Source organism: Candoia aspera, chromosome 4, assembly GCF_035149785.1.
Source record: "Candoia aspera isolate rCanAsp1 chromosome 4, rCanAsp1.hap2, whole genome shotgun sequence".
Lineage (NCBI taxonomy): Eukaryota > Metazoa > Chordata > Lepidosauria > Squamata > Boidae > Candoia > Candoia aspera.
Window position 1 is genome coordinate 71,216,523 of NC_086156.1, and position 19,213 is coordinate 71,235,735.

At 42.9% G+C, this 19,213-nt stretch overlaps 2 protein-coding genes across 2 annotated transcripts in view; one reads left to right on the forward strand and one right to left on the reverse strand.

Annotated features, from left to right (window-relative positions):
- Positions 1–904: 904 nt before the first annotated feature.
- Positions 905–4,267, reverse strand: CCR10 (C-C motif chemokine receptor 10). The gene is made up of 2 exons (XM_063301975.1): positions 4,182–4,267; positions 905–2,114 (listed from the first exon to the last, which is right to left on the reverse strand). Exons 1-2 carry the CDS (start codon positions 4,212–4,214, stop codon positions 1,032–1,034), a joined length of 1,116 nt encoding a protein of 371 aa, XP_063158045.1. The 5' UTR covers positions 4,215–4,267; the 3' UTR covers positions 905–1,031.
- Positions 4,268–7,910: 3,643 nt separating this feature from the next.
- Positions 7,911–19,213, forward strand: part of CNTNAP1 (contactin associated protein 1) — a 56,383-nt gene continuing 45,080 nt past the window's right edge. The window contains exon 1 of the mRNA XM_063302051.1: positions 7,911–7,961. Within this exon, the coding sequence (XP_063158121.1) occupies positions 7,911–7,961 (51 nt within the window). The remainder of the gene's footprint in view (positions 7,962–19,213) is intronic.

A 19,213-nucleotide genomic window follows, 5' to 3' on the forward strand; every position in this document is an offset into this window, starting at 1 on the left:
AACATAACAGCATGTTTCTTTTCTCAATCCTGGAATTCCCATCTTTCATGTCCTCTACCAACTTTTTGCAGAATATGCATAACCCCTTGCCCATTTCTTTCCTGACCTAAAAAAATCCTAAACACTGTAAACTTCCCTTCCTAAATCAGCAATAGCAGGTGATCCATTTTCAAGACACTTACAACATCAGAAAGCATACAAAAGGCTTAGCACTGCAAAGGGTCAGATAGTGTACATAGAAAGCCATTAACCTACTACAGATGTTTCTCCTATTAATTTGCCTTTTATCAGTTCATACTAAAATGTGCTTAGAATTTAAACAGGATGTGCATGACTTAATTGCTAGACTGTACCACTGAGTAGAAATCTAAGTCATTTGAGTTCTCTCTGAGGATGGGATTAATGGAATAGGATTAATGGAATATGGTCAATAGGTGAGGATTAAGAGAAGATATATTTATTTGTTCATCTGACAGTGTACAAGGAACCCTGACCTCTATTTCCTCCCACAACAATTCCATGAGGTAGGTTTTACTGAGAGGGGATGGCTGGCTCAAAGTCACCCTGTGAATTTCCATTGCTGAGGGCAGAATTGAACCTGGGTCCAAGACCTGACTTCACCGCCTAATGCTTACTGCAGCTAGTGGAAGTTGGTTGTCTCCCAGAAGCTGCCTTCTTCTTTTGCCTCCTCAATGGAACAGAATCTTCTTCCTCCTTTCTGGGTCCAGTGCTATTAACCACATGAGCCTGAGCTACAGAAGATGCTCTCCAGTCCAGGTCCAGATTTGGGCAGGACCACTAACTGTCTTGATTGTGGATTATTCCCATTCCACATATGAGACACACAGCCCCCAAAACCCTCCCAGCACAAGTAGTGGTAAATGTAAAAATACAAGTTTTAACATTACTTAAAGCTGAAGCTTTATTGTCAAAAGTTGCAGAGAACATGTGAAAGCTGCACACTTCTCTGAGTGCAAAAGCCAGTCTTCTGATATTCCAAGACTCTTCCCAGTTGGGCAGTGCCCAGGTTTTCATGGCGCTCCGGATAGTCCTTCCAGATGGGTAGTAAATGAAGTATGACGGCTGCCACTCCTGGGTCTATTGTTATAGCACGCCCAGTGCCCTAGGCAGCCAAACTCTCTGCTCAACCTTTGCAGGTCCTTACGGAACCGCACACCCAGGAAAGTATGAAGCACAGGATTTAGGCAGCAGCGAGCAAAGACCAAGCCACTGGTAATGAGGAGGGCAAGATCGCGCTGAAGGCTTACTGTACAGCTTGATGCCTGCTGGCCTATCAAATCTGCTGCATCTAATAAGTTGAGTAATGCGTAGGGGAGCTGCAAAACCAAAAACAGCAGAACCAGGGCCAAAATGAGCCACAAGGCCTTGTGTGACTGGGCATAAGGAGAGGACCGAACAGTGCGTGTGATGGCTGCATAGCAGATTACCATGATGGTGAACGGTAGCAGAAAGCCAAAGCCCACCTGCACTAAGCAAACAGTAGATCTGACAACAGTCACCCTGCAGAGCTGAAAGCCTTTGTAGTCCTCCACATGGGCATACATGACATTGGGCACTGCTAGAGCAGCTGAGAATAGCCACATCAGCCCTGAGCTCAGCCTGCCCCAGAAACTGGCAGTGGGGCGCAGGCGGCGGGCAAGGGGTACCCACACTATGGCTATGTAGCGGTCTAGGGTGAGACCCATGAGGAAAAGAAAGCCGCTGTAAAAGGTCAGGGCATGAAAGCCTTGAAGGGCCTGGCATGCAGTCATGCCCAAGTACCAGGTTCCCATCATACCAGCCACACCCACTGGTAGAGTCAAGAGCAGCAGCAAGTCCGAGATAGCCAGGTGTAAGAGGAGGATGTCGCCAAGGAAATGGACTCGATGGTAACGGGCACGAACCAGCAGCAAAATCCCATTGCCAAGGAAGCCCAGAACACAGAACAGGACAACCATGACTGGAAGATAGATACGTGCCACCATGCGGATAGCCTTCTTTTCACATAACTCTGGCAGGTTTGATGGGAACATCTCAAAGTCCCATTGATACCACTCTGTGCTGACTGGAGGCTCATTGGTCCAAGCAGCCTGTTCCTGCAAATGAGGATTGGAGTGAGGAAATAAATATCCCTGTGCTGCTCTTCAATAGATTTCAAACAAAACACAGCTAGTGACATACAACTCTTCTATGTTGTGTGGCCCAGGCGTTGGTATATCTTTCAGTTTATTGCCACTACCATGAACCATTTTTCCTGGAAATATTACCCTGGTACAGGGCTTACCTAGAACACATGCTTAATTTCCAGCCTTAAACAGAAGGCTGGAAATTAAGAAAATGAGCAAGGCTTAATTTGAGCTAAAAACTATCAGGCTGCAGAATGTAAAATGTGATTTTCAGAGCAGAGTTTAATTCTGGTTTGTGAAGTATGCCTGGCTCTTATCACTCAGTAATTGTTGCTTGCATTTCCTCTTGTCTTGTAATGAATTCTTGTCCCTCAAAAGCCTACAAACTATTTTAAAAAGGCTGAGTTATTATAAAGATACTGCTTTAACATTGCTTTGGGATTTTTTTCTTCATCCCATGCACATACATGTCTGCATTTTTTTTAATGACATGGAATTAATTACAATGGTTGAATGAAAAGTAATGCCTCCAATGTTTTAAGTTGCCAACACCTGGCAATACTGATATGCTAAAAGCTCTGACCCTTTCTTTAGCATCTTTCAGTTGCTGGGAAATTGCTGTGAGAAAAGGTTGTGCTGTTACTGTTCATGAAATGGAAGCCTGCAGTGAGTACTCATCAGTGCTCTCGAAGCAACATGCTGTGACTGAATTTTGTATTGCTAAATGAGGTTTGATTGCTCAATGCAGGTTGTTTGTGGTGGTGACTATGTTGATGTACTGTGCATTGTTGGGCCAAAAAATGTAAAGATAATGAAGTGAGAACAGCTGATTTGTGTGATCAAGAGTGAAGTGGATGGCCTGTGACAACAACCAACAAGTTTCACGTGAAAAGGGCTAATGATCTGATTAAGGACAATTGGCAGATCACTCAAATTCAAAAGCCAGGCTTTGGCAGGAAAACTCAAGGCTGCAGTTTCTAGGAGGCAGATGGTGTTATACAATCAATTTCTTGACCTGGCACCATTATCAACACTGCAACATTCAAAACTTTGAAACTATGAATATGAAGAGTGCAGAAGCACAACAAGAAAATTTTGCTGCAACATGACAATGCCAGGTCTCACGTATCATGAGACAATTGTGAAGTTGAAGTTGGGTCTTGCTTTCTTACCCCATATGCCCTAAAGACCAGACTTGATACCATGTGATTTCCACTTTTTCTCAGAATTGAAAAAATACCTTCATGGGCTTCTGTTTGACTCAAATGAAGAGGTGAAAGGGAACTATCTGGACCTGGTCGAAGAGATAAAGCGTGGACTTCTTTTGTGATGGCTTTAAGAAGCTTGTCCATCATTGACAGAAGTGCATAGCGAATAGTGGTTTATGTGGAAAAGTAAATACAGGTAGTAAAAGAACTCATCCTGAGGATTATTTTCCTGTTTCATTTATTAAAATATCCCTATTTAAACTAAACTTATAGAGATGGAAGCATTGCTTTTCATTCAACTCTTGTAGTTCTAAGAGCATGTGGATTTGTTGCAGACAGAACTCAAATGAAATATAGCTTAAAGTCCTTCCATACAAAGATCCTTTCCTTATTACTCTAATTTATCATTTCATCTGAATAAGGTAAAAGAAAGCATACTTTTAAACTGCAAGTTTTGAATACTTGGTCCAAAATCCTTGCTATCTACTACCAATCACACAGAGATCAATTTATAGATCCAGTTGTATCTTAATGCTCATTCTTTATAAGTTTAAATAATGACAAATACTAAAGTCAAATACAAATTGAGTGGCAGCTATTTTTAAAATCACTGAAATCAGAAGGGATTGGTGAGTTCACACTTAATTCTGTTTGCTGCCAACAACTCAATGCAAAAGCAGTTTGATTTGTCTGTGATGCCTGAGATTCCCAAAGGTATATAAAAGATTAATCTAACCTTTTCTTGCATTATATTGAAGGCAAGACCCTTGGGATTCCAAAGGTTGGCTTCAGAGTTTCCCCAACAGTTCTTAATAACAAGTTTATTCCTACTTACTTGAAGTTGGAGCTCCTCATTCATCATGAAATCGTTGCTCATCATTAGCTTGCCGTCTACAAATATTCTGTAAGGCTTGTTATAAGTTGACTATTCTGTTGAGTTGATGTGGCTGATACCGAGAGGACAGTTCTCCTGTCTGATAGCGAAAGAGCCATGCAGTGTTATTCTTAGCTGAATTATTTGTAGATATGACATGGTGCTTATGAACCATACAGTAGATGATAGAGGTAGTTTTGTCAAAACATGATGAATAGCACAATGTTTAAAAGTTGACTGAGTGTAATTTTATGCATAAGGTAATTCTAAAACAATGAGGTAGACTTCTTTTCAGGTCAGTTAATGTCGATGCAATTTTTAAACTTGAAGGCACTTCATAAAAATGCTAGAAGTAAAGCAGAGATAGAGAACCTGTGCCTTTCCAGATAATATTTAAGTATAACTCCCACCAACCTGACCCCTGCCTATGCTAGTTGGTTTTGATGGGAGCTGGAATCAAACAAGATCTAGAGGGCCACTGTTTCCACCTCTGGCTGTAAATGCCAGATTTACAGAGGCTGCTGCTCTGAAGCAGGTACTTTGGACAGCAATCATCACAATTCTTTCTACAGTTCTTCCATGTTTTCCCAAAACAGCACAGCTCGTGCAGAGGAGATTTCAGCATAGTCAAGGTTTGCCCTTTCATTTATGACAGTTGGGGGGACTGAACACAGTATTAGGGGGAATTAAGCTGGACAAGGTTAAGATAGAAGGGAAACATGCAGTTTAGTAGAGTGAGATAAAACTATCTCATTGTCTATCTAAAACCAGGAACAGAAGCAAGAGCAACCAACCAGTGGCGAAACCTTTTTTTTTTAAATATGTAGCTGAAATACAGGTAAGTGCAACTACTCTAATCCTTGCATAACCTTTCTCCACCCTGAATTAGAGGTATCCTCCTGTCTTTGAGTTGGCACCATACAAAGCCAGCATGGAATTTGAGTTAAAGTGACCACCAGGAAGCATCACATTACTGGTTTAATCCTCAGAAGTGGATAGCCAGATTTTGTTATTCTTCCGGGTTCAAACTCTGCCAGGAACTGAAGTCATGGACCTTTGCACTTTAGATGACTATATGCAGGGCATTAGCTTTAGGAGCTATCCAGGTCCTGCATGTCTGAAGATTCCCAGTAAGGATGAAATTGGTAACATGGTGCCTCCTGATGGTCACTGTAACTGAAAACACAGATTATACACTGTGTAAAAAAAAGAGAGAAATCCCCCCACACATATAAAACCCTGTACACGGGAACATGGCATAATACAGCAGCAGCATCTCTCTGCTCTGAGAGTTTAAGGCAGTGTATCTCAACCTTGTCAACTTTATGATGCATGGACTTCAACTCCCAGAAATGGCTGGCTGGGGAATTCTGGGAATTGAAGTCCACACATCTTAAAGTTGACAAGGTTGAGAAACACTACCTTAAGGGGAGGTGGACTGTATATACCATGCAGATAGAGAATTGGATTTGCCATCTTCACTGTCAATCCCTATCCAGATTCTGTTGCACCTGTTCTGAGTTACTGCCAAATGCTGTTGTCCTCTAGTGCAAAGGTGAATTTGTGGCCATTTACCAAACTATAGTTTGCAGAAGTCTCAGTCAACATAACCAGTGGTTAAGAATTCTGGGAGTTGTAGTTCAACAACATCTGGAGAGCCACAGGTTCCTTACCTCTAGTGTACAGTTGGAGAAGCCTTTGGATACATAAAGAGGGGAAAAAAGCATTTTAACTTTCTTAGATCTCAAGAGACCTGAACAGTGTAATAACTCTCCTGCTTGAGGCTGGCTGGAGTGCTGCTCTTAGGAATGGGAATATACAGCAAGGTTTTATTGCTCATTCTGTTTGTTCTCACTAAGAGTGAATTCAGGGGATTAAGTATATAGCTCAGCATAAGTGAAAACCAAAAAGGTATTCTATAAGCTCCAAGCAGCACTATAACTCTTCTGCATTAATGTCATGAGCACCGTTGAGCTGAATGCATCAGCACAACGGCACACATGACAATACCTCGGAAACTAGAGGAAGGGATTTAAAGATAAGCAAAGCACGCACAACAACAGACACAGACCCCGAGGAGAAGGGAACGACCCCGGCCAGATGAACCAGCCATTAGAACACAAAGGGGGAAGAAAGAACGACAAAGACAGGGCGGATCACGAGGCACACCTGAAGCTGTCAGCAGGAATGCAACGGATATCGCCCAGCTGACAGCAATCACCGGCCGGAGGAAGAAAACAATTATGAGCGAAGCCCGGGGCACCAGCAGGGGCCCTGCGACCCCTCACCTACTGGCAATGAAGCATACAGGACTTGGGGGGATGACACAACCCAAGGTGGGGGGGCGCTGACCGGCGCGGGCTGTTTAAACCCCGCACCGGCGCGCTCCCTTCACTCTCAGCTTTTTCTAGCTATGCACTATGCTGAAATAAACCTGAACCTGCTCTTCCCTGAATCAGTGTCTGTGTTTTACTCAGTAGTAGGCAGCGCATGACAATTAAGCTATTGGGATCTGCAATATTTGTATATGTTGGGGATATTCATGGCATCCTTTGGTGGCAGATGTCCACTTCCCCTCTTTCTTAATTTGACCTAAATACAGAAAGCAGCTTATCTCAAGGCTAAATCTTGACTCCAGAATACAGTGATGTGCAGTAGAAAAGAGGTAACAGCAATAAAGAAGCAACACATGTTTTCCCAGCGAGCAGGGTTAGGGGGAACAAATGTGAAGCCTATCTCTAAGTTTGCATGAACCAGGCTTTTATGATTTTTCAGTGAAATTAGAGATGCTAAAATCTCTCCATCAACAGATTAAAAACGGGGTGGGGGAAGAGAACACCACTTTGTTCCCCATTTCACCTGAAAAATCATTTGGCTTTAGTCTTAATACATTTTTGGATTTCAGCATGTATAATCCTGGAACATCTTCCCCTTTTTCTGGCTCCTAAACACTCATTCCTGTTTGGCTTTATAAATGAAATCTTTTCTCCCTCACTTTTTGGAGAAGAAAAGGTGGGTGATGTTTCTGCATCTGTTTTCTACATTACAGAAGAGACACCCCCCCAACTTGCTCCTGTGTATAAAATTCCCTTGTTTTGAAGATGAGGAACAACACTCAACTGTCATGGAAAGTAGATGATTTTGGCACACGATGAAGCCTCTCCTGCTTTACTGGAACCCCTCCCAGGGCCTGATCCAGGGAAGTGGCGTGATAGAGAGTACAGACTCTGTCACCCACTGACATGGATCAGGCACTGCAGAGGTTCCAGAGTGGGTAAGGGACTCCTGGTAAAACAGAGGAGACCCTCTTTGGTTTTTCTAGGACTCCTCACCCCCAGTCAGGTTTTGATGGATGTTTAAACCCACTGCTTCAGTCATTATCTGAATTTCCCAGCCCATGGAACCAAGAGCAGCTGGTGGATGCTCTTCCCGCTGTCAGGGAAATCCGCCAATTACTGTACTTTTTCTTGCCCCATCCAGTAGTAAACTATTAAGACAATAGCACTCACTGGCTTCATTGTTGATGAGAACTCCAGCCTGGCTATTGTAGACTGAGAAATCATATGCTGACTTATTTTGTACCACCTCTTGGACTGGAGGACAGCAGCACATTAAAAGGACCATCTGTTTGTGTTCTTGGGAGGGGGGGCAGGTAGTGCTGTGCACATGCATGGCTGTGTGGGGGTATGAAAGGAAGTCGTCATGAACGTCATGGTAGAAGGGGAGGAAGGGATATTTTGGGTGACTGAGAAGGTGTGGGGAGAACCTTGCAGGGTTCTTTTTCTCCCACCTGCCTTCAATTACTGCATCCTGAGATGGCTGGTGCCTAAATGCTCTCATGGGGGGAGGGGATCCTCTCTGAGAGGTTTGCCTGGGCCCCAGGGAATTCTACTTGAGCAGGAGGACTTTTCTTTTCCAGCCAGTATGGAGGAAGTGGTCTCTTGCTAATTACTTTGGTTCAACTTCACCACAGGTTGATTCACCTGGACTACTGTATGTCAGTGAAGCATTAAAAGGAAAGGTGGGGACTTCTTTGATTAGAGAAAAGACTACATTTATTGGTGACTGGAAGCCTCTTATGGACTTTTTGCATAAAAATGAAAAAAAAAAAGAACTTGTGATTTATGGTTTTGATGATTAGACTGGACAGATTATAGAAAGAAGAGTAATACGTATTGTTAGAGAAGTTAAAAATGTATTATAACTGCTGTGAAGAATATAAGAAGCTACTTCATTATATATTTCTTTTCTTTCTTTTCTATTTTTCTTTAACCTTTTTTCTTTTCTTGCACCTTCTGCTTTTTCTTTTATTTCCTTCTCCCTCCCTTTTTTTTTTTTTACTTTACATTAGTTTGTGTTAGTTTTTAATCTTCTTATTCAAAAGCTTTAATTTTTTTTTTAAAGAAAGAAAAGATGGGGAATCCGAAAATAGGAAACAAACCAGCATTAATCTCAGGTACATTTTATACTGGAATCAGAAGGGCCAGGAGATGGAAAGCCCAGTCTTCTGGAAATGCTCTTTGCGTGGGTTTACACTGTGCACTAAGATACAATGTGGTTTGAGTTTGACAGTGTTTTATGTGAATCCAGCCAACTGTGATCTGTAAATCAAGATGATAGTTTAGCATAGTATATAAACTCACCTACTGTGGATTATTCATTAAGCAATAGTTATGGCTTAATGTGCTGCGTGAATTCACACTGAATGCCAATACAAAAAATACGGTATTTCCTGGGATAGTTCTTATAACTTCAGCAATTTCAAAGTAGGTTAACATTCAACAAGTGAAGTACTACCCTTAGGTAATAGGAGCCCCAGTACCAATCTTTTAAACAAAGCTATTATTTTACTAACAACTCTTGGTTTCACCTTCTATGAACACCTGGAACTTTTTATTCTCACTTTCATCCTCAAAGTCCATCAGTCTCTAACCCACGCACATCAGTGCACAGGGATCCTCAAAGTTACTTGGCAAGTGAACAAATAAATAAAGACACCATCTTTCAAGAATATTTGCTGGTTCCTTTGTACTCTTTAAATATTTTTTATCTTGCCTTTATTATTTTTATAAAGTGGGGAACATACCTAATACTCCTTCTTCCTCCTATTTTCCCCATAACAACAACCCTGTGAGGCGAGTTGGGCTGAGAGAGAGTGACTGGCCCCAAATCACCCAGCCGGCTTTCATGCCTAAGGCAGAAGTAGAACTCTCGGTCTCCTGATATTGATAATTAACTTAAAGGAAGTGTAGGGGTTGTAATTGCTGACACATGTCAATATAAACTTTGAACCAACTACACCTGGGAGCAAGTATGTTTCAGTTGCAAGAAGAATAATTTCTTAACTATTTTTTTCTCTCTCTGCTGGAGGATATAGTTAGATAACTAGTCTAAGTCTACCACTTCTGGGCTGTAAAAATCAGATGAACCCTAGAAGAAAGAGATTTTTTCTGTATTGCTTTGCTGCCATTTAGGGATCATCTGGATTTTTGCAGCCCAGATACTGTAGCCCTTGTAGCCCTTGACTAGTTTCTCATGTTTTTAAGTGAAAAGAAGGCTTGTTCAGAAGTATGCCTACTTCTGTGAATTTCAGAACTGTTGGCTAGGGGAAAAAATGGGAAGACAATGGCAAACCACCATAACTCTACCAAGAAGATTTCATGGATGCAGTGATAAGAAACAAATTTTGATTCAAGGATGTTACTATCTTTTTATGGCTAGGAAGGAGAGAAAGATTAATGTGAGGGATCTAGATGAACCATAAAGCTCAACTCAACCTTCTGCATTGGGGGAGTTGCTCTTACAGTATGTAGCTTCCAGCCAACCTTGGAGAAGAAAAACAAATGACAACAAGACAAAGACAGCAGAGACTAACTCCTTGTAAAAGTCCATCTGGCAGGGGAAACCTATTCTCCTGATTGGCTCCTCTGCATTTGATTTTCCTGAGCTTCTATTTCCTCCATCCATTACTTGGATTACCAGATCACCACTTTTCTTTAACTCTTTCAGTGTCCAAATTTCTTGAAATGTAATGGTTTATTCCAAATGGATCTCCACTTAGAGATCCAGGATGGCCATTTCAGGGAACTGTATAACAACAAGGATACATCTGATCAACATACCTATTACAATATGAAGGCTCTCCCTCAACAGCCAGCAGTGAAAGCCTCTAAGATTATGGGTCTGATTTCTCATCTGAGATCAAGGAAGGCCCTGGTAGAGGATTTACCCTTTCCTGATCCAATTACAAAGTACCATCTTGTTGGAGGTCCCAGCAAATCAGCATGCCTCATTAGCATGTGGATGAGTTCACTCTAGGATACAAATTCTCTATGTGCTTCTGAAGGAAGCTGTTTGTTGTCCCTCCCACATTCCTAACTCACTTTCTCCTCCTTCACCATCTGGGAAGGGAGCATGTGGCTGCAGCTCCTTCCATCTCTTTTGGGCCATGCAGTGGGCCTAGAATTCAGGAGGTTCCCCATTTCTCCATGCAGCCTTAAGCAGCAATGAGGGCTGAGGGTCAATTCAGTTTAGGGAAAGAAAGAATCATCATTTTTCTACTGAAATGGATGTAACTGGACCAAATAAATCAGTAAGACTCTTTTTACTTATTTTTGAACCTACTTTGTCTAAGTGTGTAATTCTTTATGCTTGGATGGGCTAAGTATGTAAGATCAATAACCTATATTTCTCTAATGTGCTCATTAATGCTATTTGAGATAATATTCTTTTTCTTTCCGAGTGCTGCTTCACTGTATTAAGGTCTGCTCCATTCAGTGATCCTAGTTGTCCACTAATGGCTTCATAGGGTTATGTGCCCAGGCTTTTACAGAAAGAGAAATTTTCTTTTTTGGCTTGTTTTGTTTTTGAATGAGCATTGTTGTTTTTGAAAGAACACTCAGTGTAAATTGCTGAGGAGGTTATCTTGCACAAAGGAAATAGCCATAAAGCATAAAGGGAAGATATTTTTTTCTTTTGAAGTGATTTTTAAACCTTTTGCTTTGACAAAATGGCCAGTGTACTCCTGCCTCACAATCTGGTAATTTTTAAACTAAATCCTGGAGAGTTTTATCCCTGGAAAATTTGGGTTGAGAGGCAAGATTCTGAATCTGCATAATATTTTGAAGGAAGATTCTCCTAGTTCAGATTCAGAAGGCTGTGCAAACTGGGTAGCCAATGACCTTAAACTCCAAGGACTAATCATGAATTCCTTAAATGGATCGACATTGGTACAGATCCAGCACAGAGAAACTGCAAAAGGAATGATGGAGGAATTGTTTAAACTCTTTGGGGAAGGAGGAGATTCCCAAGTTGTTAATTTGGTGAGAGAGTTATACAGTGTAAAACTGCAACCAAACTCAGACATTGATGAACCTATTTCCAAAGTTCAATCATTATTACACAAACTTGCTTGTAATGATGTGATTCTGGATAATAGGATACAAGTGGGATTTCTATTAGGATCTTTACCTGAGAGTTTTTCAAGCTTTGCTGCCAGTTATAGGGGATCAAGGCAACCCCTATCAGACTTGATTCAAGAATTAAAGTCTGAGCATAGCAGGCAGGCCCCCTATACAAATTTTAAGCAGACCCATCGTGAGGCAGGCTATTTTTCAAAAGTGCCTCAGGGCAAAGATGGTGGTCAGAAGCAGAGGAGTGATTAAAAAACAAAAAAACCCATCAAGTACTATTTTTGCTGCAAGAGTGGGCACTTGAAGAAAAATTGTTGGGCCAGGAAGGCAGATCAGAAAAACAACAGAGAAAAGGCTCCTAAAGCAACTGTTCTTGCATTTTCAGCCATTAATAAATGTTGCTCTTCTTTCATAATAGGCAGCAGTTGCAGCATGCATATGATGAAAGATCGTGATTTCTTTATTGAATTGAACCCAAGTTCAAAGGAAGAGATTGGCTTGGCTGATGGAAGAACAATCCCAGTGGAAGGGAAGGGCCGTGCTCTCCTCTGGTGCCACCCAGAGGGATATGATTGCAACTAATGTTTTGTTTGTTCCAGGTTTAAGCATGAATCTAATTAGTGCATCTGCACTAATGAAGGAGGGCTATACTCTTTGATTTAAAGGTGACAGATGTGAAATAATGGATCAAAAAGGTGTCTTTTCAACAGGATTCCTAGATCAAGGGTTAATTTTTCTCAACTGTGAGAGGCCAGACATGGCATGCGTGGCTTGTCACCGAGAAAAGGAGGATGACAGCGCCACCCTGTAGCACAGACGATTTGGACACAGATTTAAGCACAATTCTTCAAATGGAGAAAAATGGATTGGCAAGCAATCTGGAAATCAAGGACTTGATAAGACTGATGCAAGGTACAAAACTTGCATACAGGGAAAGGCCACTAGGCCTGCAATTCCAAAATACATCTTACCTATTCTCTTAGCATTATGATCACTTTTAAAGCAGTATGTTATCGAAGGACAGTCTGATTTAAGTAGGTTCCCTAATCTTCCCTCATCTGGAAGTATAAGATACAGAAGAATACATCCTATATACCTTATAAAGCCAACAGTCCCTGCCCACAGAAGAGCCTTTACTTTGGCTCAGGGTGGTGCAACTCTTCTATAACACATGTTGCGAAGTTTGTGCAGCAGTGTGTAAGATTTGCAAGGTACCACCAAATAACCTTCCTGTTCATATGTAGATACTGAAGTTGATTTAATTTATATAGCTGCTGTTAAAACATTTTAAAGTTTTTATACTGGTCGATAGTTACAATTTTTTTTTATTTCAAATGGCTTCTTCTTTGAAGACTTTCTTACTATCTAGTATTCTTACATTTTAAAATGTGTTCTTATTTTCTGTCATTCAGCTGATTTGCCTTCTTATGCTGGTCAAAGGCCCCAATTTCCATGGGTGATGCCAGTTTCAGATGCAGTTGAAGACAGCTCACATATTGCTCTTGGGAGATGATATATCCCAGACGTGTCTATGCAGAGTTGGCCAAGTAGGCCTTCTTGTCTCCCATCTTCGTGCCTCAATATTGGGGCACTTGTTATAGGAAGAAGCTGCAATGGAGCCATCCCTTTTTCTATCCACATCATCTCTGCTTCATCTGCCATCTTTTCCTCCATCAGCTCCATGAGGTGTCTTCCCTTGCAGCAATGTGTTTTTTTTCTGCTGGTCAAGCAGCTCATTTTTGTTTCAATTCCAGCTTTTGCAGCTCAGTCTCTGGCCTCCAGTATCCAGGGCCGCAACTAGGGTCTGTGTCATCTGGGGCAAACATGGATTCCACACCCATTTTGGCACCCCCCAGCACTCATTTTGGTACCCCCCCAGTGCATTGCCCGGGGGACATTACCCACTCCCCCCCCCCAGTTGTGGCCCTTCTGGTACCACTCACTTGCGAGCCTCCAAGCTCTCAGGCAATTGAAGTTGGATTTTGTGGACATTTTCCTCTTGGGTCAAACATTCTGATCTCCATGTCCTCTCCTCTTTAGCGCTGGCATTCTGTGTACTTTTACACTCTCTCTCCTTAGGAACATATACATGATTACTTCTCTAGCTCTGTTATAACTGTTCATCATTAGAGTTTGTGAAAGAAAAACTGGCCATGTATCTGGTTATGATCCTTTGCTTTTCTCTTTTATTTCTTAAATGTGAGAATAAGGGGGGGGGACCAAAGTTTCTAACTTCAAATAAATTAATACCTGGTTCAAAAACTCTTTCCCACTGTTTTCACACTCATTCATTCAGTTAGCTTGCCTTTGGTACCAACTGCTGTTTCCCGTAACAGTCTAATCCACCCTGCCACTGCTGCCATGCAATGGGGCGTGACGCTAGCATGCACATGATATTTATTTTTTTATTTTATTTATCAGATTTTTATCACCACCCATCTCCCCCACACGGGGGACTCATGCCTTGGGCTCCAATGATTCCTACAAGAGATCTCCAAAACTTCTTCTCATGACATGGTTGCACTCTGCCCACAACTCCTGGGAAAAGCAGCCTAGGTATATGCTCTCAGTAGCTACTTTACTCCAGAGAAATCCTCTCTGAAACTGGTTTACCAGGAAGGAAGTGGCAATCCCCCTTCCCTGGGCAGGCTAGATCCTGTCCCCAGAATCAGTACAACTGGTCTGTGAAAAATGTTAAGACTTTATTGTAGGTAACAAAGTCAAAAGCCTAGAAGAAAGTTGAAAAGGAAAAAAAGGAAAAAGGGCTGGAGAGCAGTTTTCTGAGGAAGTTGATCTCCATCAGCTGTTCCCTCCAGGATCTCCTAAAGCAGTACACATACCAGAACAAATTTCTGTGACCAAGATCTCAATCCATAAAATAAAACATAATCTATACTGCAACTATAATATAGCAATAAAACAATTAAAAAATAATAAAACATTAAAATAATCTATACTGCAACTAGCTTCACTGATCCTAGTGTGCTGTTCAAATAATCAACTCCAGCCCTGATGCTGCTGGCTGGAGCTTCCATCTTACTTGGCTAAGCTTCCAGCCAGCCTTGAGGAAAGGATATCAAATGCCTGAAAGAATCCCACTCCCCTGACTGGCTCCTTTGATTCTCCCTGGCTTCTCTTTTCTTGCCCATTACCTGGATTGGCAAGTCATCCCCTTTCTTTAACTTGTTCTGCACCTGAACCTTTTAAAATGGACTTTCCCCACATTTACTTCATGCGCCCTTTATCATAAAGTCCAGGTTTGATTTTCTGTGTAATTTAGCCATCCTGCTTGCTTACAGCTTAACCTCTATGCATTCGTACTTTCCCTTGGATCTTTGGGATCCAATTTTCTTCCTCTGCAGGTTGGAGAAACAGTGTGAACCCTGGGGTCAGTAACTCAGAAATAATGCTTTATAATATGGATGTTTTAATTTGGTAACTAACTTTTGGTTATCTAACTTTATGTTGCAGAGTACAATACTGTATAGATTTGAAAACTTGCAGATATGCTGTTCTCTGCTTAAAATTAATTTAATTTTAATTTAAAATTAATTTACAAAGCCAGACAATGGCAAATATTGCAGGGCATTTTTTCTTTCCTTTCACTAATTTTTGTGTCAAGAATCATTTATCCAAGTAACCATCTCTTCAATCTTGAGTCCCCGATGCATCTTCTATCTACTACCTTTCCCAATAGATTTTCTCAGCTAATCAGTATAATTTTATCTCACTCATATAGAGCAAGAGGCTGATCACTATACATGAAATGTTCAGGCCCCAATTCTTCAATCAGCAGACAGAAAAGATTGGTAAAAAGATGAAGGGAAAATATGAGCATGTCAAGAGTCTAATAGTGGGTTCACATGTTATACTACTCCATAATAGACTTTGGGTTTAGCTTATCATGATATACACATCCACTGTGATTCACATTTTATGGTTTTACATGTTGTGTGATACAAACTGAAGTTTATTTAATAAACCACATTTAAACAAAACATGGCTAGGCATAGTGTGTGAAACTGTCATGTTCTCATTCTAATGTCTGGTTAACATTGTAACGTTTCACATGTCATTTTCTGTTCCGTATCCCTTCACCCGGGGTTTTTCCATTCTGTTGCACTCCCTTGTTTTGAGGGCTTGGAATGCATGTTTGGGTTTGCGCTCCTGTTCAAGGTTACGTTCCCAGGCGCGTCTAACGGCATTCAGCACCTGGGAGGGGGAGCGTCCTGACGGGCGACGGGGCGGGACCTGCCCACAAGCAAGGCTTTTAAGTTTGTATTTGGCGCGCTTTTGCTCATTCTCAGCTTTCTCTGTATTTGCATACTATTCCTTTAATAAATCAGTTATCTTTAAGCCCGAGCTTGTGAGACTGAGTATTTGGGTTTAGGCAATCATTACATAAAGCTGAGAATCATTTTTTCCATTTTCCGCTGGCCCCATCCAATCCTTGGATAAGAGGGAACGCCAGCGATGACCGAACCTCAACTTCGCGTAAGTGAGGGAGGCGAAGAGGAGCGGGAGGTGGCCAAAAGCCGGCCAGCGCTAACCTCGAGAGCGCAAAGAGCAGCACGTCGGGAGTTGCGAGATACCCAATTGGACGAGCTGCTGACATCCATACAGGAGAGTCTCAGGAGTGAACAGAGATCTGTTATGGAAAGAACCACGGGGAGGGGGTCTCCCCAATTGTCCTGGGAGCACGAAGTCCCCTTGTCACCGAAGGTGGTGATAACCAACCAACCCCCGGAGGAGCCGGTCACTCCGGCCCGTATGAGGGCATTGGAAGATAAAATGGATTTAATAGTGACGATCCTCAAGGATCTACCCAGAGAGGATCAGCCCAGAGAGGCAGAGCCCACCCCGGAGGATTGGGAGGAAGAGCCGTCACAGTACCCCAGGCACAGCACCCTGTCGACCCGGGGGAGAAGTAAGACTCGATCAGCCCATCAAAGGGGAGAGCGAGAGGCAAGACCTCCTAGGGATCGACCACCTGTGGGGGCTCGGCGTACGCTGTCATTCGCGGCACCGCCACAGCCAGCTGAGCCGGTAAGAACCTTCCCACCATTTGGAGTGAAGTTTGATGGGGATCCCGCAACGCTCTCCTTCTTTATTACGAATGCCAAGCATTATATAGAAGATTGGGGTCGGAACTTTCAGTCTGAACATGGCAAGGTCAATTTCATTGCCAACAAGCTGAGAGGAAGGGCAGCGGATTGGTATGTGCAACTATGCCAAGCTGAGGCAACTGAGTTAGAGGACTTCGATGAATTTTTGTGGGCACTCAAGGAGCATTTCGAAGACCCCCTAGCTCAAGAAACGGCCAAAAATGACCTGCGCAAACTCTACCAAGGGTCCCTCTCAGTTGCTAAATATGCGTTGGAGTTTAAAGCTTTAGCAGGAAAAGTGGAAGACTGGTCTGAGCCAACAATCATCGAATTGTTCAAGCAGGGGCTAGAACCCGAAATCCTTCGATGGGCGCTAGGCAGAGACGATCCCAAAACGCTATATGGGTGGATTCAGTTGGCGGGAAGCGCAGAAAATGCCCTACGAACCTACGCCCATACCAAAGAGCTTAGACAAACACGTCTTGCTAGAGGAGCGCGCACATCTGGACTTGCCAGCCGCCCCAAACCGAAAACCTGGGAAGAGGAGAGGGAGCAACGGTTCTCCAAGGGTCAGTGCCTCAGATGTGGGAAGGACGGGCATCGAGCCACGTCGTGCCCGAGACGCCGTCCTGAGGAACGACAGACGAAACCCACGGTAAAGACGCCTGCTCCTGCTCCACCGCGAAAACTGAAGGCGGCCCTCGCAGAACTGGACCCCCCCGACCTACCCTTCGGAGAAGAGGAGGAAGAGTTGCAATTCGAGCAGCCGGCGGGAAAAGCCTACCACCTGCCCTGAAGGGCGCCCTAGGGCAGGTGGAAGAAACCGGGCGTAACCATGATTCGGTGAGTGGAAACTTCCCCACACTGACTGTTAAAGTTAAACTGAGCTCAAAAACCAAAACTGTGGAAGTGTGGGCCATGCTAGACTCGGGTTGCTCCCGTTCCCTAATGCACCCTGACGTGGTAGCAGCTCTCGAACTGCCCACGTTCCCTTTGGCAAGACCCATGATTTTCACCCAATTGGATGGAACTATGGCGGGAGGGAAAGCAGTCAATCTTTCCACGGGACTGGTCGCTTTGCAGATGGGCTCCCATCAAGAAAAGCTGCCATTTGTGGTAGCTCCAGTGGGGGGCCCTCTGGTAATCCTGGGAATGCCTTGGTTTGTGCAACAAAACCCTTTTATCAACTGGCTCCATAGAACTGTAACGTTTGCAGATGGATTTTACAAAGTACCCGAAAAGGACTTACTGGAGGACATGGAGGGTGGAGGGGTAGCGTATACTACTGTGCAAACGCTTCACCCTCTTGAAGGACTACCCAATCAGTATCAGGATTTTGCTGAAGTATTTGGGGAAAAAGAAGCGGATCGCTTGCCACCCCACCGAAAAACGGACTGTGCCATTGAGTTTTTACCAAATGTAAAATTGCCTCACCCAAAAATATACCCCATGTCTCCCAAAGAGCTTACCACGCTAAGGGAGTTCATTGACAAAAACCTGGCTAGGGGTTTCATTGAGCCGGCAAATTCCCCGGTAGGAGCTCCTGTCCTATTTCGGCCAAAAAAGGATGGGTCATTAAGACTCTGTACCGATTTCCGCGGGCTCAATGCGGTCTCAATATTAAATAAATATCCTTTGCCCCTGATCAAAGATATGTTATCACATCTGGCCAGAGGCAAAATCTTCTCAAAACTGGATTTGAGAGAAGCTTATTTTCGCATTCGCATAAGGAAAGGGGATGAGTGGAAAACAGCATTTAACTGTCCTCTTGGCGCTTTCCAATATAAAGTCTTACCTTTTGGTTTATCTGGGGCACCCGGGGTTTTTATGCAGTTAATCAATGAGGTCTTGCATGACCACCTATTTAAAGGGGTACTGGTATATTTGGATGATGTATTGATTTATACTGAAACCATGTCAGAACATATCCACTTGGTGCGTCAAGTATTGGCTAAATTGAAAAAAGCAGAGTTGTACGCAAAACTGTCAAAATGTGCGTTTCATCAGTCGCAAATTGATTACCTAGGTTACCGAATTTCAGCTCAGGGCATTGAAATGGACCCTGCAAAAGTAGAAGCTATTGTGGCATGGGAGCCTCCTCGTACCAGGAGACAATTACAAAGTTTCCTTGGATTCTCTAATTTCTATCGGGCATTCGCCCAAAATTTTGCAGAAATCGCCCTCCCCCTTACGGAACTGTTAAAAACCAAAGGACAGGGGGATACGCGACGTTCGAAGAACCCAGGCGCGCTCCTTAAATGGACTCCAGCCTGTCAGCAAGCGTTTGAAACGCTCAAACAACTTTTTACCACAGAACCAATTTTACAGCATCCAAACCCCTCTAAACCCTTCGTGGTACAAGTCGATGCTTCTGATTTTTCCATAGGCGCAATTTTGTTACAATCTGACCAATCTGGCGATTTAAAACCCTGTGCCTACCTCTCTCGCAAATTCACTGAAACAGAGAGACGATGGCACGTTTGGGAAA